We start from the raw sequence: 24,198 nt of genomic DNA on the forward strand, positions 1-24,198 counted from the left end.
AGGGTACATATTGAAATGCTGAATTTATAACCTAAGTCAGTTTTTACTCAAATTAAGCAGTCCAATCAAAGGCATAGTTTACTTGTAGTGTACTGTATAACTATCGGTTTAAATGTGTGGGTTTGGCGACACTGGTTTTCATACTAATTATGACATTAAAGCACTTCTATTTGTTTTTATTGTTCTGTGGTCACGAACATGAATTTTAAATATGGCACCGCATTCATGGCACCATCGCATATAATGTATAAACGTCACCTTTCTTGACATTGACAGTTGAAATTTTTTGAGTGGTAGAATGTTTAATTTATTCTCATTCTTTGTCATTCTTGATCTACTTGTAATATTAAAATAATGCTAATATTCCTGCTCTTCGTTTGGTTCATGTATACTTAATTAATGGTATTTTATTTTACAATATAATTTAACTAATGATATCGTTAAAAATGCAATGCGCGTTGTGTATAAGATGCGTGGCATACAAATTTAGTGTTCGTGAAGTTACTGCTGTTTTACAGTGCTTTTAGCTAGTAGTTAATTAAAACACTAAAATAAAAAGTTTATTTAATTCTTTTTATTAAGCGTATAAAGTGAAGTGAATAAAAACATGTGTATTTTGCTTTTTAGTCCTTGGGTGAACAGCTACGAGAATAATCTTTTGACATATTGCTGATGTTTTTCAAAGATTCCGTTATTATTGATAAGATAAAACGATATAGACATTATTTACTAATTACTGCAGTCATTAAACAACGAGGACGATATCAGGCTGGCTAAAGAATGTAGAGAATCAACCATGTGCATGATACAACCAAATGAATTCCTTTTTATACTTCTTCAAAGCCCGAATAAGTTTATATAAGGTGAGTGTATTTTGTAATAATAGTATTAAAAGATAAAAATATAATTTGTACTATTTTCACAACATAACTGTAACTATAATAGGAAAAAAAAAAAAAAAAAATAATAATTGATAGTATAATTTAAAATTCAAATTTAAATGATCTAAAAGTATTCTTATTGCTTGCACTCCTAACAAAATCAATTAAAATTCCTGACAAAGAGATCCTACAAACAAAATTTTCATTTCAAATCAAATTTTGCATTATATATGGTTAAGTATGTTAATGAGTCATGCGTTTGCCACTGAGTTTTGACCCTGAATATAGGAATTGTGTTGTGAAACTCTTCATCTGAATAAATTCCAATATCATTATGTGAGACCTTAATACTGCATGATTAAATTAAACTATTAATGATGATAAATAAGAATTATTTGTAGCAAAAGGAATAACAATGTTTTTAATTTCTTTACATTTAGCCCAGTTGAAGAAATATCAATGGCTAGGTTTAATCAGTTTTCAAAAAAAGAAATATGACCGAAATATTTAAACTATTTATTAATCTCTAAAAGAAGTTCTTAATTCCATAAAATGTAAGTTTTTTATTAAACGCTTAATTTATAATGGAGATTGAGAACCTTTTTAGGTCATAATTTGGTTTTGATATTATGAGTCATAAGTAATTAAATAAAGAAGAATACAATTTATTGTGGTGCGCATACTCTTTCAAATGAAATAAACAAAAGTTTACTTAACTATAAACAGTTCTATAACTGTGTTAATTAAAACATGTAACTGTAGTAGGTAATCTGTGAGTTTCATTATGAAAAAATCATGCAATGAGAGTAAATTTTGTAATCAGTTGGCAAGATGTAGGTCAAAATAATGCAGTAAATAATTGTTGATCAGAAAGAAAGATTAGACAAACTAACAACATAATGCGAAGCTCTTTTTTATTTAATTGTTCTTCTTCTTTATTAAAAATGAACATAAGTATTCAATTGTGGAATATTTTAGAAAATTTATAACAACAAAAACATGACATTAATTAATGTATTTCTGTGATCTTGTCACATGAATTAAATATTATATGTTAAGCAACTTAATATGAAATATGACTCCAATTATTAGTGTAGCAAACATTCAATAGTGAATTAGTTGTTGTTGAGTATTATACAGTGTTTTGTTAGCTAAATGGTTAGCAATACCTGTACTAATTAGTCTAATTAGCTCTGTATGTATTGACACATACAAAAAGAGAACATTAGTGGTTCTAACACAAGCCGCAATGTTTAAGTTCCAGAGTATATTGTCAATTAAAAATTGTTAGAATCTTTGCTTTACAATATATTTTAACTAATTTATGCAATATTTAATTAATATTTTAATTAAACCTTTTTTTTAGGGTTTACATCAAAACATGCAGGCTATAACTTAGAGCAAGGTATTAAAATGGATATTGTCAATATGGATGAAGGCAGATATGAGCCTAGAGAGAGTTTACCCAGCAGTAGTTTAGAAAGTGATGCATCAAGCAGTGTCTTTGAAAGCTATGATACGAGTGAACAAACAAGTGACACAGAGAAGCAATCTGACGATGATGAAGACTTGAAAGAAGATTTACAAAAAAATATACCTGAATGCTATAAGTCTGATTCCAACTTTACATCACATACATCTAACATCACAAATGATGAAGATTTTCAAGCAACGGCTTTATGCCAGTTTATGGATATTTTGAATGATTTAGATGAGGTGTTAGACAAGTCCCTTTTAGCTTGTCTCGACGATACAAAAACATTTGATAGCGATGAAGAGGATCTCATATGTAAAATTAAAGAATGTATCAGTGATAGAGAAAATGTTGCTGAACAGTCTGAATCACAAAGTTCCTTGGATGACAATACACAAGTTGTCTGTTCCATCGGAGAATCGTCAACGCAAAGGACTGAAGTAGCTATAATAGAGGAAAATCCCATAGTTAAGCCACAATTAAGTACACTAGGACGATCAAAAAGCGTTTCGGACCTTTCCGAAAATTATAGACAACCAAGTCCAACTTTGGAACGAGTTAGCACGACAAATGATAATTTACGAAATTCAATGAGGCGGTTGGATCCGATTTTATTACCAGCAATTTCTACTCAAGAACCACAAGGTGAAGCTTTGACGTTGCCAGTAATATTGTTCTTAGAGCATCATGTGAACTTACGACCTACGAGTGCTCCAATACAGTTGCAAGTAACCGCTGCTAATTTGAGCCAGGAGAGTGCGTCAGGGCCTCTTATTGTGGGTCGTAGAACATTATTGATGAATAGAGCTTTATCATTACCATCTCCTGGTGAAAGTGAAATTACGGCGGAATGGACTGGTCGTAACACAGCACGTAGTACTGCGCGGAGTGGAAGCGTTTCAAGTTCATCAACTGAGTCTCTTAATGGCATACCTCCAGTCAACCAAAGCCCTTTTATTGGCACTGACGAAAGGTAATTTGAAATTTATCGTTTTTAGTATTTATGCCTGCAATATATGAATTTATAGATAACTGGTTTATAAGAGATAGTATAATGTATTAACTAATTATGAATCTTTTTTAGAAATGACGATAATGAAGACCCACCTTTTGGAATATGGCCGCATCGGATGAGTTCAATGTTGGCATGTCTTAGCTGTACTGTGGGAATATTTAATATCTCCAGATTTGCAATGTTCAGTGTTCATTTTGGAGGTAAATCATTTTTATTAATACACATGCATGTTTATGTAACTTAGGGCCGATTTTTCAATGCTTGGATAAAACTTATTCGTTGAATAATGTATAAAACTACCATTTTAAAAACGTATTCTAATTGCCCGTATTTGACAGTTTACGTGACATTTTAATATTATTGTGTAATACTTTCTTGCACGGATAAGTTTGAATTGATTGAAAAATCGGCCCTTAATCTTCAGTTAATAACATGGTTTTTTCTATTATAATGAACAATTTTCAAATGCTTTAGCTGGTTTACACTGACTCATGTTATGAGTGAATATGTGTTTAAGGAAAACCCATGTTTCATGGAGATCATGGAATATTTGTAACAGTTGAACAAGTTTTTTCGGTAAAAATAAGAAAAAAGTAAACTTTATGTAGCTCTGCATGAAAATTTAAGCTAAATTTATCAAAATATTAGCTCAAATGGAACTATAAATATAACAATAGATTTAATTTTTTCAGCAAGCTTCATAGTCCAGTTCTTCATACTGTCTCTCCTGATTGGAATACCCTTATTCACATTGCACTTATGTTTGGGACAAGTTTTGGAAGCAGGGCCTATAGACATGTGGAGGATATCTCCTATATTTCAAGGTGTCGGAATAACACTGCTATTAATTCAAGCAGTTATTGGCATATACAGTATAATGGGATTATCATGGATATTCGTTTACTTCCGAGATTCATTCATTACCGCAAATGATAAGTACAAATGGGCGCTACCACATGATTTTAGCTTTGATGGTAAGATTTATTTTTAGTTTAACCTTTGCTAGGTGTATCAATGACATATCTTAATCTTTTTGATACAGTGAAATGGATGCAAATCTTATTATCTTTTATCAGCGTATGATTTTTTCTAGCAGTGTTATGTAAATTTTGAAATAAAGAGAAATAACTATTTCCTATCGCAATTCTTATATAATTTTACATAAAACTTTCAATGGGTCTGTACAATTTATTGTCTGTCACCTGAAGTTAATGTAATAAATCTACACTAATATTATAAAGAGGAAAACTTTGTTTGTTTGATTGTAATGAATAGGCTCATAAACTACTGGACCGAGTTTGATGAAATTTGGCACAGATAATCTTTAGACCCTGAGAAAGAACATAGGCTACCTTTTATTGCAAAATATGTACCACGGGCGAAGTCGGGGCGGACCGCTAGTAGAAAAATAAAACTAATAAAACAATAAAGAAAATGCATCTATATTATCTGAAGTATTATTTATAGAATGATGAGTGAGATGAATAATTAATTTAATTTTGATTTATTTCATAAAGTATTCAAATAATTACAGATCCAGGACTAAGAAATAGTACAAATAGGATACACGAGACGCTACCTCAGTATTTCCATGGGGAAGTATTACAGCGTAATTTGAACAATAATAACTTTGGATCAATTAAATTCCAAGTGGCCTTCAATCTGGCTGTTGTGTGGATGATCGTGTTCGTGTCCTTGAGTAAGGGGTTACGGTCGTATGGCAAGGTGAGATAATATCTGGATATCTATATATATAAAAGAAAGTCGTGTTAGTTACTCCACTTATAACTCAAGAACAGCTGAACCGATTTAGCTGAAAATTGGCAGGGAGGTAGTTTAGAGCCAGGAGAAGGACATAGAATACTAAATATGTACCACGAGCGAAGCCGGGGCGGACCACTAGTAGATTTATATTTTGGATGGAATATTTTGTAATGTTGCGATTCAGATTGTTGTTTATACATTTGTAATTTTTTTAACAATGAATTATTTCTTTGTTTGTTGTTTTTCTCTTTTGTAGTAACTTACTTATTGAATACATTTTTCATATCTTGTTAGTAAAAGGATTTTAATATTTCTTAAAAAATAATTTAGAAAATTTAATATAATATGTTACGTTTTTTCACTCATTAAATTCTTATTCAAAAAATACATGAATAATTTACAAATGTGAAGGATATTCTTTGTTTTATGCATTCTCAATTTGATTAGCTTACAAAGTAGCAATGTGAAATTATTAATTAATATTTTTGTAACTTTTATTTGTCCATTGCGTTGGCTAAGATGTTATGAAGTATCTGTTATGTATAAATTTAATATACAGTGTTAATCAATGCTATTATGCAATCGCAATGTTTGACTGTCTAATGTTGTGGGTTGCATACTAATAGAATTAACTGCTTTTAAGTATTCATAACTGCCTCGCTGATCTAATGATGAGATTGTTTCAATTAAGATGTGCGCGCACAAAAACTATCATCAAAGTATGCATATCGTCATTGAGAGCATTTTATTCAGGAATTTAAAAAGCGCCCCTGCCGTGAATAGAATGAACTAATTTTTTATACGTAATAATGATGTCATGCTCTTGATGACGATACGACTACTTTGACGACAGTTTTCTTTCTCACGCTTGAGAGTGAAACGTGTATCTTATTGTGACGAAATATAGATACATGGAATTATTCCATTCAAAATCTAAGTACATAATGGAACAGTTTGGAACTTATTTCCCATGACTCAGGGATGATACATTTATTTATGTGTTATGTACTAACTGTACCCTGTATTGCTTTGTTGAACAAGTATTATGCTTGCGTACATAATAAATACATAAATAATGACGGATAGATTTTTTACGTATTAAGTCAAAATTGATCCACATCAATTTGATTTTTTTTTTGATTGATTGATTGATTGACCGAACCCAAATTGGATTTAATATGTAGATTAAAGTAACTCACTTATTCGGTTTCCACTAATTTTGTCCGCAAAAAATAAAATGTGATTAAGAAAAATGTAATATTTAGATCGTTATCCTTATTTTCAGGCTGTCTACATGTTGATATTTCTGCCAATATGCGGAACTCTGATATTGTGCACAAAACTACTTACACTCATACCTTACGACACCGTGACGAATATCTTCGCAGAAACTGAATGGAGCGAATTCTTCATCAATAGTAATGTATGGATGAGTTTTGTAAATAATATATCATAGGATTTATAGTATTCTTTCAGAAAATTAATTTTTGACTAAATAGTAACGTTTAGCAAAAAAAAAAAACAAAAGAGCATATTAAAAACTCATTTTCCTATCAAAACTGCTAATTGTAGTGATAATCATGTAGATTTTCTTGACTTTTATACACTACAGAATATTTCTAGAAATATTTGTGCAAGAAATTATTTACAAACAATATTTTCAGAGTTGGGCAGCAGCGGTTCAAGAAACGTTTCTAACATGGGGTCTCCTTGGCGCTTGTATAATGCAGCTAACAGCACATAAAGACGCTAAACACAAGACTAGCTCGATGTTACAGCGCGAAAGCGCGTGTGTAGTCGCCTTTACATTCGCCGTGCTGTTGTTAGCCGCCTTTTTGGCAAACACTTGCGTGCAAATACTGAAGAATAACGGCTACGTGTATATACCGGGTAGTTTTGGTGAGTTAATTTAGATTTATTAAGTACTATGCAGCTAACAGCACATAAAGACGCTAAACACAAGACTAGCTCGATGTTACAACGCGAAAGCGCGTGTATAGTCGCCTTTACATTCGCAGTACTATTGTTAGCCGCTTTTTTGGCAAACACGTGCGTGCAAATACTGAAGAACAACGGATACGTGTACATACCGGGTAGTTTTGGTAAGTTGTTTAGATATTTAATAAAAATATATAAATATGAAAAAAAAGAGCGTGTGTCCCGTGCACACGTGTCAGAAGTGAAACATCTTCGGCAAGATTCAAAGATACAAAAATCCTCGCCTTATACCATGACGTGACGGTATTGCCATGACGCGACCTTGAAATTTTCTTTCTTGAAACTCTCATCGCGCCTAGAGAAGTTTCACTTCAAAAACTTGCAAGGAATAACTTTATTAAATTCATTGTTTATAGTAAGTAATAATAATATATTATCGTTTAACATTTGAAAGCGATTCTCAAACAAGGCGAATGAAATCGTGTGACCCAGTGTGCAAATGAATGAAAAATAAAACATTGCAAAAACATGTCATTGTCATGAACGCTACTAATCACCCATTGTTCACTGAATTTGCGTTGCGTAATAATAAAAAACTTTCAATTAAGATAATAATTATGTCCCGAACAAAAAATATAAACATATCAAATAAATGTCGATGATTTATAAAATGTTATACCTATCTCATTCATGTTATAGGAATGTTATAGAATAGAAGAAAATATAGGTAGTGAATATAATATTAAAAATTGCAACTGTCTAAATAAACAGTATAACGTTAATTTGAAACATATCTGAAGATTTTTTTTGCATAATACTATTTAGCATGGTCGGAATGATAATGACTAGATAGAAATTAAATTAGTTTTTAATGTTTATTTATGAGGAAACAAACCTTGTATACTGTTCTCATGATGTTATTTAATTATAACATTTTTATTTGAATACAATATAAATAATCAACTGCATAAAAAAATCAACCCTTTAAGCCATATTAAATACCAACAAAAATAATTGCTTCAGAAACAATCAAATCATCCCAATTCCTATGGCCCACATCGGAACCGATGCCTGGGAACACAGTATCTACACCCGTTCGATACATGACGCAATACGGGAGTCTCGTGGGAGTGTCGGTGTGGCCAACCGGCAACGCCGCAAAAACTTTCAGCGGCTGGCAACCGCTACAACTGGCAACGCAGATTGTGCCCGCGACGTTGGCTGTTCTACCTTCTAATGTGGTGAGTAACCTACAAATATTGATATGCATATGACTCTTGAGATAACATTAATTTGGGCACAAATAAAAAATGTTTTCAGTATTGCCAATTTATGCAAGAAAAAATAATAGGGTCAACCGGGGCAAATGCAACTATGGGGCTATGGCAACTAGTTATCATAACTAATTTATTAGAGTTGTTGTAATAAATCGCCACCTATGATTCAATAGCTCAACGACTAATAAATCTTACAAGTAATAGATGGTGCCCCTACGATGAAAACTATTTGATTGATAGGCCATTGTGTCAAACCGCTATTTTGAAGTTGGTGTGCGTAAAAACAGGTGTCGAGTTTTGCAGACAAAAAAATTGTTTAGGAGTGATTTTTTGCAGGTGTTTTTGATTGGACGCGATTATCACAAGCCGTTAAGCATATTTCATTTATATTTTTAGTGCGTTAGTTGACTCTATTTTGTGTTATTGATGCAGTTACAATTGCCTCATGAAAATTTCACTGTGGGGTTATTGCAACTGTGAGGTTAGTTGCAATAGCCCCTTATATTTTTGTATGAAACTAAAAACACTAGTGATGTGACAGTGTCGATATTTTTATTATGTATCCTTCTTGGTAGTCAAAATATATTTTCTTTATGATTAATTAAAGAAGAACCATCGATTATTTCTTCGATATTATACCCAGAGACGGGTTCATAAGTAAAATTCAAATTAGATAAAGCGTGGTTAAAGAATATAAGTAACTAAAAACGATAGGTAGGATAGTTCTGTGATTGTTCAAGTAATTTTTAGTAAACGGTTGATTAACTAATAAACGTATTTTGTTTGGTTTACGTTTTTAACAATATTTAACACAAAGAATATTATTTGTTCTGACCAAAAACTAAAATTGACTTAGTAGGTAGTACACTGTTATTTTTTTTTGTTGCGATTTAAAGTGGTAAATCAAAGTAGGTACATGAGTTTTTCCTCTAAATAATGCGGCGCCATCTACGATCGCAACGTTATTGTATAGATAACGTTATTGTATATATATATATATATAGAATAATAAAAATATATTGATGAATAAGTTTTTTGCATTCCCCACACTAATTCTCTAACAAATAGTTGCATTTGCCCCACAATCAGAAAAATAAGATTTTTCTTGAAAACTCGTTCTTGCTACACGGTAATCCAGTTCAAAATCCTATGAATAACATGAAATCTCATAAATATATTCTATATTCGTTGTTTTATATGAAATAGAAGAAGAGCTATGGCAGTTAGTTGCATTTACCCCCGACTAGGGGTTAATGTAACTTTTTCTACCAATTTTAGGAAATATTCTCACTACCAGTTATTTATAAGACTACTGTATTGCTTGATTGGTTGAAAATAATCTTGAATAAATACAAAAATCACTAAATGGGTCAAATAAATGACCAAATATAAAAGGAGATAACTGCAACCGATCAAACTTGAAACTTGTTATTTTTTAGTTGCATTTGCCCCGGTTGACCCTATAAATTTATAAAGAATAGAAAAAAATCGATCACGAGGCGGGACTCGAACCCGCATCCTCATTGGTCAGGTGTCCGCCCCGGATTGGTGTAAAAGGATGCGGGTTCGAGTCCCGCCTCGTGATCGAATTTTTTCTATTCTTTTTAACCAAAAATATCAAATTAAAAAAGAAAAAAAAATAAGTTTGCTTGAAATGAACTTCATTCTTAATATTTTTTTATTGTTACAGTTATCACCAGCATGGGCAGTGATATTCTACTTCATCCTAATAATGTTCGGGTTGGCCCAACAGTTGGCCATATGGCACTGTGTGATCACCGGCATAATGGCCATTAATTACGAAGTTCTCAGGATATGGGAAACAACTATAACATTCTTCAGTTGTGTGTTCGGACTTGCAATGGGATTGCTGCTGTCTACTGATGTAAGTATTTTATATTCAAATTTTTGAATTTATTGTGATCAAAACTCAAAAGTATTACAGCACTGTTTGTTTTTAATTTTTGAAGTGAAAACTTCTTTAGCGGCGTTGAGCACTTTTTCTGTAATGGGTATAAAATCTTAAACTCGCGTTAGGACACGTGGCCTGATCGAAAAAGCGTAAGACGGATGTTTTTTTTAGCCCTTAGGTATATTCCATGCGTAAGACGGATACCATTCCAAAGTAGTGCATAACGGCTAGCTTAAACAACACATATTGTAAAAAAACCGGCCAAGTGCGAGTCGGGCTCGCGCACAAAGGGTTCCGTAGCAGCAAATATAATAAATTACAGTTAAATCAACCTATCTCAAAAACTATAAGAGATACTTTGATCAAACCAAAAATCGTTGAAAGAGTTAATTAGCATGCATCACCTCTATTTTTTTTAGAATTTTATACCCCGTAGTTATAAAAATAGAGGGGGGGGGACATACTTTTTACGACTTTGAGAGCTGATATCTCAAAAACCGTTCACTTTAAGAAAAATGTTTTTTAGAAAACTTTATATCATTTTAAAAGACCTTTCCATTGATACCCCACACGGGTATGTACATCGAAAAAAAAAATTTCATCCCTCAGTTACATGTATGGGGGGCCCCACCCCCAATTCTTTTTTTTACTATTTAGTGTCATATTTTTGTAGCGGTTCATACAACACATATTCCCATCAAATTTCATCACTGTAGTACTTATAGTTTCCGAGTAAATCGGCTGTGACAGACGGACAGACGGACAGACGGACAGACGGACATGACGAAACTATAAGGGTTCCGTTTTTGCCATTTTGGCTACGGAACCCTAAAAAGGATTAAAAGTGATTAAAGTAAAGGCTTTATTATTTGGGCAACCTTGGGGGCAGCAGCACTACTCGACAGTTAATAATCAAGTTTTCACTTCTGCCGGCACTCCCGGAGTGCAACCCGTCTTATTTTTTTTTTTTGTATAAATTGTGTTTGAAGAACTCTGGTTAAATAATTGATTTTGGACCTCAATATTTCGTAATTATTTGCGTATTATAAATGCATACACTTTCGCGTGCCGCGGCCGTCCGTGTATTGTCAGTGCTCGACGCTCATGCGTAGAACAAATAATTACGAGAGCAACTTGAAAATGTGATTTTTTGTTTGTTGGGATATCATAATTATTTTGGTGTCAAATTCAAGGTGTTAATCTAAAACTGATTATATCCGTTTGAATTGTAAAAATCGGTCTGCTGATTTAGGAGATAATTTAAAATTGGTGCAGTGAAAATGTTACATTATATTCACTGTAATATTTAGGTACTGAATTTATTCGTGTTTTATGTGTTAAATAGGTGGTTAAATAGATGGAAAGACGATGAATTTAATAGTACTATGCGTGCCAAATAAGAATAGGACTGTCAAGACGCCATATTGTTCAGTAATACGCGCTAACTTCATTACCAAAGCGTATGGTGTGCAAAAAAATCAATAAAGAAATAATATTCAGTTTAAATATTTAATGTACGCTTTGTTGGTATTTCTAATACATTTCACGCCAAATTTATTATGAATGAGTAGGATTTGATAATAATAGCACGTATATAAAAAAAAACATATATATTTTTTCAGTTTTTATCAATCGGATAATATTTCCTCTACACCACTTAACACAGCGTCATCGTCGTCGTATTCTGAATCTTCATTGCTGTCGCTGTCACTGCTATCTCCGCATTAACTATGAAAATGTTAACTTTTTATGAATACTGTTTCCATACCTGTATAATTAATTTATCCATAATCCATCAGTGAAATTCAATAAATAGTATTTTTTAATGAATATAACGATTATACAATAATTAAATATAATCATGAACAATAAAAAATAATTATGTGAAAATTCTTTTTCGCACATTTTTTTGCTGGCAGTACTAATTTGAGAGTTTTCGTGTGAAGTTGGCAGCAAGCGCGGTCCTATTCTTAGTTGGCACGCATAGTAGCAATAGGGAATATGCATAAAATTTGAAATGGCCTAAAATATTTTTTTCTCGAATACTTATTATCGTAATATTATAATGAATAGTATTTTTTTTTATTTACTTATCATTTATCCCCTAAAATAATATTCAAAAAGTGCAATATAAGGGAGCGAAATTCAAACTTCCAAAACGCGCCTCAACTGGTCGAACGAAATGTGACGTCATCTGATACGACATCTATCCATTACTCCACAGTAAACACTAAGGTAAACACCAACTGGACGTGTCACGCAAAGCGCGCGCAAAATGGTGGCGTTTGAACTGCTTAAATTTTTTAAAAGTTTTAAATTTCATTTTTAAAAATATCTAGAGTATTTTGAAGCCCATTAATATTTTTTTCTACGTTATAAAATAGTAAACTATTAATTTAAAACAAAAAAGAAAAACATGAATATTCCCCATTAGACAAGTCAAGTCGACATAACTATTGTCATAGTGTATTAGATATAAGCTTCTTGGTCAGAGGCGGCTCGTCCTATGGAGCGCTGGTGCAGTGAACTCCCATAAATAATTATAATAAAGTTATACCTGCTCATTATTTAAAATCTATCGTAAAAAACTCCAATACTAATATCAATAAAATAAGTAAGTACCTTTACACATTACAAATAAAATACATTACATACACTCTTGTTCATTTAATAAGTAACGCGCGAAAAGGAGCTTACGGAGCGGATAATAACATTACCTTCACAATCGCCTAACAACGGTTTAGACTTTAGACTTTAGAGCAATTACTCCAGTCAGTCAAGACAATCAATTCACAATAATTCCAAAAGTTTTCAAACTTCGGTCAAGTGAATGGTACATTGCATTGGGACGACAATAAATCTCATTTTGCAACCTTGTCCGCAGTCCGGATTCCGGAACAATGTAAAAATTGAAATTAAATTATTTTTTTTTGCTGTATGATCGTGGAAAAAATTCCAAAAGTTCTGCAAACTTGGGGAAGTTTTCGATATAATATTTCATATTACGTATTTAATTTGCAACCAATCTAAGTGTACGGAACTTATGGATTTTTCCTGACTTATAGAAATTTTTGCGGCATAGAGAAATGTTCCTCACGTATAGAAATTTTCCTGGCATATAGAATTTTTCCTGGCGTATAGAAATTTTCCTTTCTTATATAAATTTTCCAGCTTATAGAAATTTTCCCGACGTATGGAAATTTTCCTGACTTATAGAATTTTTTCCTGACTTATCGTAATTTTCCCGACTTATGGATTTTTCCTGACGTATAGAAATTTTCCTGGCTTATAAACATTTTCCTGACTTATACAAATTTTCCTTATCTATATAAATTTTCCTGGCTTATAGAAATTTTCCTTTCTTATAGAAATTTTCCAGCTTATAGAAATTTTCCCGACGTATGGAAATTTTCCTGACTTATAGAAATTTTTCCTGACATCGTAATTTTCCCGACTTATGGATTTTCCTGACGTATAGAAATTATCCTGACTTATACAAATTTTCCTTATCTATATAATTTTTTTTTAGAAATTTTCCTCACGTATAGAAATTTTCCTTGTTTATAGAAATTTTCCTTTCTTATGGAAAATTTCCAGCTTATACAAATTTTCCCGACGTATGGAAATTTTCCAGCTTATATAAATTTTCCCGCGGTATGGAAATTTTCCTGACTTATCGTAATTTTTCTGACTTATACAAATTTTCCAGCTTATAGAAATTTTCCCGACGCATGGAAATTTTCCTGACATATAGAAATTTTTCCTGAGTTATTCTAATTTTCCCGACTTATGGCGTACATTTTCCTGGCGTATAGAAATTTTCCTGGCTTATAAACATTTTCCTGACTTATACAAATTTTCCTGGCTTATAGAAATTTTCCTCACGTATATAAATTTTCCTTGTTTATAGAAATTTTCCTTTCTTATAGAAATTTTCCAGCTTATACAAATTTTCCCGACGTTTGGAAATTTTCCAGACTTATGGAAATTTTTCCTGACTTATCGTAATTTTTCCGGCTTATGGATTTTTCCTGGCGTATAGAAATTTTCCTCACGTATAGAAGTTTTCCTGACGTATAGAAATTTACCTGAATTATAGAAATTTTCCTGACCTATAGAAATTTTCCTGGCGTATATATTTTTTCCTGACTTATACAAATTTTCCTGGCTTATATAAATTTTCCTTATAGAAATTTCCCTGACCTATAGAAATTTTCCTCTTTTATAGAAATTTTCCTGGCGTATAGAAATTTTCCAGCTTATAGAAATTTTCCCGACTTATGGAAATTTTCCTGACGTATAGTAATTTTTCCGTAATTTTTCTGTCAAAAGAAATTTCCCTAACTATTGATGAAATCATTTTTCTAATCTTCCTAATATTGGAAATTTTTACGACTGATTAAAGTAAACCACCCACCTATTCCCACCGTTTAGGCGAGATTGAGTAACAGACAGACAGACAGAGTTACTTTCGCATTTATAATATTAGTATGGATTTATAATGTGGTGCTCATTTTTTTTTGTAATATATTATCCTGCTAACGCTATTGTATTTTCGTTGTTTTATTTCAAGTGAACACCCATACAATTTTGTCACGAGCCGCCTCTATTCTTGGTCATAGCTAATTCATCAACCCCCGGTAGAAAATGATAGTTATACTAATTATCGCCAGTCTCTGAGCGCTTATGCGAGCCGAATTGCATATTTCTGTGATAGCATGAATTTTAGAATTTTTTTTATTAATTGGCAACATTAAAAAAAATAGCAACATTACTTTTTTTCTATGATGTCGTTGCATAATTTTTCGTTTTCATTTATTTTCTCTTAAAATATGTTATAAAAAATAAAATAAAATATTTTACGCACTAGCAAAATAACGAAACGGTATTTGATTTTCTTGGTCTTATAAAAAATGAAATGTTGTCGATCGATGCTCGAATTTTGTATCAGTTTTATTAAACGGTTTAAACGGTTGTTGCTGCGGTTGCTCACTTCGCAATTTATTTAAAAATTTAAGTACCTATAGACTATACCGCTATAGGGACAGTTTTGTCAGCGTTCAGTTGTTGTCGTTCATCTAAAACATCTATCTGTACGTCTTTGTCTCACGTACTGTTGCGTGTCGTCAGGCGGGGATCCGTGTGGTGCACTTCGTGGACTACGTGTGTGTGGGCGCGTGGTGGCAGGGCGGCGTGCACGTGGCGCTGGCCGTGGGCGTGTTCGCGGTGCGCGGGCGGCCGTACTCGCCCGACGGCGTGGTGCGCGCGCTGTACGGGCCCGGCTCCCGGCTCGCCGCCGCGCTCGCCGCGCTGCTCAGCTTCACCTGGACCGTGGTGCTGCCCGTGTCGCTCTGTGTGAGTAGCGCCGCCCACTCGCCCGACGGCGTGGTGCGCGCGCTGTACGGGCCCGGCTCCCGGCTCGCCGCCGCGCTCGCCGCGCTGCTCAGCTTCACCTGGACCGTGGTGCTGCCCGTGTCGCTCTGTGTGAGTAGCGCCGCCCACTCGCCCGACGGCGTGGTGCGCGCGCTGTACGGGCCCGGCTCCCGGCTCGCCGCCGCGCTCGCCGCGCTGCTCAGCTTCACCTGGACCGTGGTGCTGCCCGTGTCGCTCTGTGTGAGTAGCGCCGCCCACTCGCCCGACGGCGTGGTGCGCGCGCTGTACGGGCCCGGCTCCCGGCTCGCCGCCGCGCTCGCCGCGCTGCTCAGCTTCACCTGGACCGTGGTGCTGCCCGTGTCGCTCTGTGTGAGTAGCGCCGCCCACTCGCCCGACGGCGTGGTGCGCGCGCTGTACGGGCCCGGCTCCCGGCTCGCCGCCGCGCTCGCCGCGCTGCTCAGCTTCACCTGGACCGTGGTGCTGCCCGTGTCGCTCTGTGTGAGTAGCGCCGCCCACTCGCCCGACGGCGTGGTGCGCGCGCTGTACGGGCCCGGCTCCCGGCTCGCCGCCGCGCTCGCCGCGCTGCTCAGCTTCACCTGGACCGTGGTGCTGCCCGTGTCGCTCTGTGTGAGTAGCGCCGCCCACTCGCCCGACGGCGTGGTGCGCGCGCTGTACGGGCCCGGCTCCCGGCTCGCCGCCGCGCTCGCCGCGCTGCTCAGCTTCACCTGGACCGTGGTGCTGCCCGTGTCGCTCTGTGTGAGTAGCGCCGCCCACTCGCCCGACGGCGTGGTGCGCGCGCTGTACGGGCCCGGCTCCCGGCTCGCCGCCGCGCTCGCCGCGCTGCTCAGCTTCACCTGGACCGTGGTGCTGCCCGTGTCGCTCTGTGTGAGTAGCGCCGCCCACTCGCCCGACGGCGTGGTGCGCGCGCTGTACGGGCCCGGCTCCCGGCTCGCCGCCGCGCTCGCCGCGCTGCTCAGCTTCACCTGGACCGTGGTGCTGCCCGTGTCGCTCTGTGTGAGTAGCGCCGCCCACTCGCCCGACGGCGTGGTGCGCGCGCTGTACGGGCCCGGCTCCCGGCTCGCCGCCGCGCTCGCCGCGCTGCTCAGCTTCACCTGGACCGTGGTGCTGCCCGTGTCGCTCTGTGTGAGTAGCGCCGCCCACGAGCCCGACGGCGTGCTGACGATGGGACTTCCGCAGTTTCAAATATACATATATGTATACAGAAAACACATTCAAAACATACACAAATAAAATCCCAAAATATCTATAAACAACTGTGCAGGTGTGTATAGAACAATTTTAAATCATACAAAAAGTCGATTCTTACCCTCGCCGGCCAGTGGCGCGGCACGCTCGCTTCGCTCGCTCGGCACGTGTATTGGTGCAGAATCTGCACGTGTATTGGTTCAGAATCGGCACGTGTATTGATTCAGTATCGGCACGTGTATTGGTTCAGAATCGGCACGTGTATTGGTTCAGAATCGGCACATGTATTGGTTCAGAATCGGCACGTGTATTGATTCATAATCGGCACGCCGCACGTGTATTGGCTCGTCGCTTCGCTACTCGCCTAACCAGGCCTGTCTCACTCCACGAGGTATGTCCGTTATTGCGCGCATGTCACGCGCGCGCTCATCGAGATGCTCACGTGCTATTATAATATGTTTTAACGATATGAATAAAAAAATGTTAAAAGTGAAAGGTATTTGTTCGGCGTTCGGGTGCTCACCCACCCACGTCACGATGTACTGACATAAAACGTGTGCTAGACGCGTTCGGAATTGGACGTGATTAGTGCTAGCACTGCAGTAAGGAATAACAATTCGCGCCACGCGCGGCTTTGCCGCTGCATGAACTTTTATAATGAGTTGTAAAACACTCATTGTAAATGAGCTGTTGGCGTTCATCCAAAATGCCATCGATACAATGGACGAGGTTAGCATCATGCAAATCTGCAAAACTAACTTTAACGAGAAGGAAATCAGCAGTGGCAAGGTGCTACTCTTCCAAACGCTAGACAAGATTGCCACGATGCCGTCCCGCCGCAGGAACGGGGGTGAAAAATGCATACAGGACATCATCAGCCTATTGAAGGTGACTGATCCCGATGACGTGCCCGATTTCGTCGCAAAGGAGTTGCATAAACTTCCACCGGTGGGATTCGACCACGTCGATGTTACGAGGCTCCTTAAGGACATCACATTCCTTAAGGCGAGTCTGGCCGAGGTACACACCAAGTTGGAGGCCTCAGAGAAGACCATCTCCGATTTACGAGTCGAGTTAGCGACATATCGCGATGCGCATGCAATATGTAGGTCACCCGTGCCGTCATATGTGAATGCACGTCGCGGAGCGCAAAATGCATGCGTCGGCATTTTAACTGCTGATGTTGACGTGTCGCCGACCGCCGATGACCCGAGTGATGCCTCGCGCCCCGCTCCCGTTACCTCTCCCCCGGAGAAGACATCGCATGTCACGTTGCCAGCTGCTCCTCAACGTGACTACGCCGCCGCAGCCGCAAAAATGACTGCGACCCCCAAACCAACAAAAGGAGTAAACGCACCCGTGCGGAAAAGTTTACCTTCAAAAACGAAGGGCGTCGACGAGGATGGCTTCACAAAAGTCCAGAAGAAGAGGAAGCTGACTCGTCAGAACAAGTGTGGCACCGCAACGAGGGATCCAAACTTGCGGATGCGCGCAGAGGTGCCGACGACGCCGCTCTACGTGTCTCGTGTGCACTACTGTACCAAGACTGAAGATGTTGTCGAGTACTTGCATGCGAAGACAGGTTTGAGTCTGCGAGTGGAACGGCTGGAGTCTCGCCATAAAGTGAGCTTCAAGTCCTTCGTGGTGAGAGTACCGACCGCCAAGCTGAGCGTCTACATGGACGAAGGGTTTTGGCCGCAGGGAGTTGTGTTTCGCCGCTTTCGCGGACGGATACCCGGCCCCCCGGAATCGCGTCACACGCCGAAGACATAGCGTGTATTAATTTAGTTTAGTTTTAAATTATTATATGTATGTTAGTCTGTAAGGTATTTATTCTATGGGTCTGTACAATTTATTGTCTGTTACCTGAAATAAATGTTATAAAACAACACGACACGTGTGTTTTATATTTGATTTTTCTTTTGTGTGTGTGATATCATAACTATTATGTGGCCTAACTTTTTTCACAGATAAAGCTGTCTCCTTAAAATAATTAGGAACTTGACGTTTTTTTGTAAGACAATTTAAAATTATTTAATTAATATTGAATATTTTTTTATAAACAATTTAAATTGTTCAATAAATAATAATAAAAATGCTCAATAAATTAATTAATTTTATTATTTTTTTTTATAGGCAATTTGCGTAATGGACTTCCGTGTCGGACATCAACGTCAAATGTATACTTGGAGAAAACCTGCAGGGTAAGTAATTAATTTTATAACATACACCGTGATTTTGTTTACCCTGTTAATAATATTTGTACGTACTTTTTCTATTTTATCCACAATCTTAGGCTAAAAATTAAATAACCTTTGCTCAATGTAATCAGTATCATCGCGAGCGTACGTACGGATAAAATTAACAGAGTAAACAAAATCACGGTGTATTCATCTTAAAGTTCCTATTAGAGATGCACCGAATATTCGGTTCCTATCCGGTATCCGGCTTATCCGGCCCTTTTTTACTATCCGGCTGGATACCGGATAGTAAACTTGGTATATTTTATAAATAGAATCTACATAAAGACACAGCTGTAATTGAAGCTTTTTATTATTTTAAACAAAATTTTTTTTAACGAAATTGTTTCGTGCTGACTGACACGATAAAAGTGTCTCTACCAATAACTGTGACCGCACGAACGTTCACGACGAAACAAGTCCTGCACCTGCACGGCGCGGGCGGCGTGCCGGTGCGCGACACGCACCTACGAAACTCAAAATGCCGCCGGCTGAATATTCGGCGGCCGGATACCGAACATTCGGCTGGTGGTCAGGCCGAACATCCGGTATCCGGTATCCGGCCAAACAACTATTCGTTGCATCTCTAGTTCCTATAATGATGTCAAATTTTATTACATCAAACACTTTTTTCTTGTTTGACCTGACAATTTTGTAGTTTTGCTTTAGATTTTTTTTTATGTTTTTAATCAAGCAAAGCAAGCTCTAGCAAAATTTCATCAAAATTTCAATTTACCATTGTCCGTATATTTTCAGATACTGGCCAATATGGTGTCGACAGACAGCAGTGTGTGCGCAAATCGGAGCGCTCATGTTGTTGCCTTTTGCTGCGCTCGTTCAAACTTGGAGACACTTAACTAAAGGACCACCCGATATACTTGAGGTAAGACATACTATGTATATGAAAAAAAAATAAGTAAAAAGCTATTCTTCTTCCCTTATTTTTCCTGTCTCTAAATCTGCTAATTAAAAGTTTCAATAACTTAACGCTTCAAGGACTATCCTATCGGCGATTGCATGGATGACTTGGTAAGACTTGATGTTTATTTGTATATATCAATTCTATTATTTTGTAGTAAATTGTGTGTGTGTTATAAGTTCTAATTAAAGAATTAAATTACGTTACATTGCACATTACCTTGTAATAAAAATTTTGGCTTCTTATCAACGCACTCAACCTTGCTTATGCCACAAAGACCATGTTTTGGCAGTTTTTCAAAGAAACCGTAAAGCTTCTTGTCTTTTTTCTTTATATTCCACAATTATCAGCACAAACACACTACTTACACTTGAAACTATCATCGTGTACACTGCCATTTGATGAATTGTTTCAGTCATTCATTTTGAGATTTTGAAAAGACGCGAAAAAAGTTATACTCTTACCGTCTTATATATTTTTCTGTGTAAATTTATGTTATACCAGCCTTTATATCATATTGCGGCTTCAATCGAAATAAAAAAATATTCTACATCAACGACAAGATTCACAATTACGCTCAAAAATTCCTCCGAAACAAAACAGTACGTGTTGTATGCAGAGTTTTAAAACGATTTGAATATTACTGCCACGAAATAAGGTGTTATTTCAACGAATGTTAAATATGTTGTACAACGCCGCTCGGACTTTTATAACTTGTAATTAGTGATTGTGAGTCTTGTTGTACGTCAATGTATTTTCATCAAATTTTTTTATTACATTTATAATTCATACACATAAACCACCATACTTAGTCACACACAAAATATACGCACTATAAAATAGTAACACACAAAAAAAAGTTACACAAAATACGAAATCACAAATCTAAACCATCTCTATACATACTAATCAGTAATTATTTTCTCCACAGCGTTTCCAGAACCTCTACCGCCCCCGTATGGGCGCAGCACACGAGTCTCCCCCAGGTCCAGCAGTACCGCCAGCAGTGCCGCCAGCAGTACCGAGACAACCAGACCCACCGCCGAAGTATACACCACCACCCTCGTACAGTACTGCGACCGGTGCAAGGCTACTCAATACATTACGTAGGAGCTTTAGGACGCTGCGAAGGTGAGTGTGTGTGTGTGTGTGTAATTGCGTAAGTACGTCGTCGTTATATAGCACCGCGATGATCAAAACCACTAAAAAAATTTGTGCGTGTACAAACGTAAGAAGTGAAACTTCTTTATGACCTTATTTAAAAAAAAAATTACTATATGCAACTTTACAGAAATACGTCGAATGACGAATCAAAGATGGCGCGTAACGGAAAAATGTCACGCGTAACGAAAAAATGTTAAACAATTTTTTTGTCCAACCCCGATAAAGAAGTTTCACTTCAATAAATGTATTTTGAGTATTTCATTACAAAAGAAAATTGATAATAATTGTTATTTCCACCAGATATTGAACTTCTAACAAAAAATTATTAAGCTTTAAAAAACTTTTAAATAAAACATTCTTTGTTTTAAAATTATATTATTTCATATCAACAGAATAACATCACAACGCGTGGAACAATCAGAAGAAACGGCTCAACTGCCGATCACGTTAAGCGAAAGCGTCGACCGCCAACCAGAATATTCTTTAGAAACGCAACCGCCAGAATATTCTGGAACATTCGCGCCTTCCATCACGATCACAGACGAGACAGACTCACACAGACCGACATCGTCTCACTCACTCACACTCACACGGGACTTCTTGCGACGTTCCTTTGTACGCAAGAGCGATTCCGCGAAAAGCATTCGATCGAGTCTTCGAAGGAGTTTTAAATATGGAATAAACAGTGCGCTAACAACGAGCCACGAACATTTGGTGCGAGATGCAGAACCGATATCGAACACGGTTGCTATGTCCGCCATGTTGGACGGCGCACACGCAAGGAGCATCGCCTCTGTGATATAACCGCCTTAATAAAATCTTTTAAGGCCGATTTTTCAATGCTTGGATAAAACTTATCCGTCCAATAAAGTATTACACAATAATATTAAAATGTCACGTAAACTGCCAAATACGGGCAATTAGAATACGTTTTTAAAATGGTAGTTTTATACATTATTCGACGAATAAGTTTTATCCAAGCATTGAAAAATCGGCCCTTAAAAACATTTTGCATCACATTTATCACAATTTTTCATTCCGATGATGTATTTATGTAGACTATTTTTAAGAAAAATAAAATTGCATTTACATTTTAATATTACGTATGTAATATAGATTTTAGTAAGAGAAATGTAATAACGTTTATTGTTTACGTTTTCGCTAGTAAGTTGAATGAAACAAAGGTTTATACTTTATAGAATAATCGCATAATGAATTTATTGTTGTAGTTTTAATTTACTTTATCAATGTCGTGTACTTACATCACATATTTTGAAATCACATTATTAATTTGAACTGATTTTATGATTTAATCAATTATCGAATAATATTTTTATTTTTATGTATAGTTATTTGCTTTAAACGTTATTTGTTTTATTAACGATAGTACATAGTTGCATTTTATTAATTTTTGTAGTATTATGATTACGAATCAGAGTGAATCTCAAAAAATCCACTTAAAAATGCGTATTTAATTTTCGCCATGAGCCATATTAATTACATTTTAATTAACAATTTAAAATATATAAAACAGAGATAATAAATCAGAGCTTATAAATTTTAGATTAAGATTTTATCGTTATAGAATAAATTAATTAATTATCCCTTAATAAAATTCCTACTAAATTTAATTTAATTTGTACTTATGTATAAGTTTTAATGTGCTCCAGCATAATAAAAGTAATTTAATTTGAATAATAAGAACACCTATTTTTTTACATTTTTTTAGTTAGGTGTACTAACTCCTTAATATTTAGTTGAAACTCGAAAAGTATTAAGAATTTTATAATTGTTAGTTACATGTACTTTAGATTGAGAACATACTTTAAGTACAATAAATTAGATATAGTATCATAATAGGTATACATGTTATCACTGCCATTCAAAATTGTCATCAATTGATTTTGCATTGTTCAACAATAAAAAAGACACTGAGTGCCTTTTATAGAATTAGTTTCATACAAAATCAAGCGCATATAATTTTAATTTTTACATTTTCAATTGTAAACGAGGCTTTATCTTTTATTTAGGCGCGAATGCCAGTATGACAGCTATCAAAATTCTACTAATCAATTTATGAAGCAATAAGGGCCGGCGCAGATATGGCGGAGCGTAGCGCACTCAGGGAAATATAGACATTATATCTTATCTTATCTTATCTTATCTCTTATATATATATAAAATTCTCGTGTCACAATGTTAGTCTGCATACTCCTCCGAAACGGGTGGACCGATTCTCATGAAATTTTCTGTGCATATCGGGTAAGTCTGAGAATCGGCCAACATCTATTTTTCATATGTACCACGGGCGAAGCCGGGGCGGACCGCTAGTATTATATAATATTTCCATGAGCGCCGCGCATTTTTCATTGTTAAACTATTATCGACATTGATCTCATTAAAATAACATTCAAAAAGCGCAGCGCGCTACCTTTCGCGTGTGATGCTCCCCGAAATAAATTGTAGTTATTTCATTTTTAATTTTATTTTAATGAGAACTATGTTGATAATAGTTTGACAATGAAAATGCGCTGCGCTGCGCTTCGCCATAATATCTCCACCATCCCTAATAGATTGTTACTTAGCTTTTTCTTATGTTCTCGGTTCCTTCCTTGCATTTACGTAAAGCTACAATAATTGTGCGTCTAAATTTGCTCCTAGCTCTAGTCACAATACTGCTTCCACTAACAAATCGTTAGAATTTTTTTTGCATTTTAACCACCTCTATACTTAAGATTAGCGCACGGTTACTACGCACGTATAAATTGTTTTTGTCTATTATTTTTACATTCCATACCTATTTACAATGTACTTAGAGAATAAATGTTTTTTACCTATTTTTGTCTTTTATTTGTGATTAATGTACCCCAGTAAACATAATTTTAATTAGATAAACAAAATATTTTTACTCATGAACACTTACATCATGTATTAAATTGATATTCACACTAAAAGCTCCGGTCTATACTATCTTAAAGCTATAATAAAATCAAACTTCTATTTTAACGCAATCAGAACTCAGAAGGTACTGCCTA

The 24,198-nt window shown here is 36.2% G+C and overlaps 2 protein-coding genes across 2 annotated transcripts; both read left to right on the plus strand.

Moving 5' to 3' along the window:
- Positions 1-280: 280 nt before the first annotated feature.
- Positions 281-23,311, plus strand: bdg (sodium-dependent transporter bedraggled). The gene is made up of 15 exons (XM_089703024.1): positions 281-402; positions 628-863; positions 2,248-3,328; positions 3,440-3,570; positions 4,063-4,344; positions 4,905-5,095; positions 6,420-6,557; positions 6,799-7,033; positions 8,096-8,313; positions 10,040-10,234; positions 15,392-16,777; positions 18,977-19,044; positions 19,837-19,963; positions 20,931-21,130; positions 21,556-23,311. Exons 3-15 carry the CDS (start codon positions 2,295-2,297, stop codon positions 21,965-21,967), a joined length of 4,617 nt encoding a protein of 1,538 aa, XP_089559150.1. The 5' UTR covers positions 281-402; positions 628-863; positions 2,248-2,294; the 3' UTR covers positions 21,968-23,311.
- LOC149482967 (uncharacterized) lies at positions 17,404-18,628 on the plus strand. The gene has a single exon (XM_089703028.1). It carries the CDS (start codon positions 17,498-17,500, stop codon positions 18,611-18,613), a length of 1,116 nt encoding a protein of 371 aa, XP_089559154.1. The 5' UTR covers positions 17,404-17,497; the 3' UTR covers positions 18,614-18,628.
- Positions 23,312-24,198: the final 887 nt, after the last annotated feature.

This window comes from Colias philodice, chromosome 14, assembly GCF_061535455.1.
Source record: "Colias philodice isolate Cphi_HAF_F1 chromosome 14, ilColPhil1 Martin Lab GWU primary, whole genome shotgun sequence".
Classification (NCBI taxonomy): domain Eukaryota; kingdom Metazoa; phylum Arthropoda; class Insecta; order Lepidoptera; family Pieridae; genus Colias; species Colias philodice.

Bases quoted from the DNA above. Each gene is read 5' to 3' on its own strand.
- bdg (XM_089703024.1), top strand. From the start codon at position 2,295: ATGGATATTGTCAATATGGATGAAGGCAGATATGAGCCTAGAGAGAGT. The intron at 6,558-6,798 runs GTATGGATGAGT...CAATATTTTCAG, and splicing joins AATTCTTCATCAATAGTAAT to AGTTGGGCAGCAGCGGTTCA. The intron at 10,235-15,391 runs GTAAGTATTTTA...GCGTGTCGTCAG, and splicing joins GATTGCTGCTGTCTACTGAT to GCGGGGATCCGTGTGGTGCA.
- LOC149482967 (XM_089703028.1), top strand. From the start codon at position 17,498: ATGAGTTGTAAAACACTCATTGTAAATGAGCTGTTGGCGTTCATCCAA.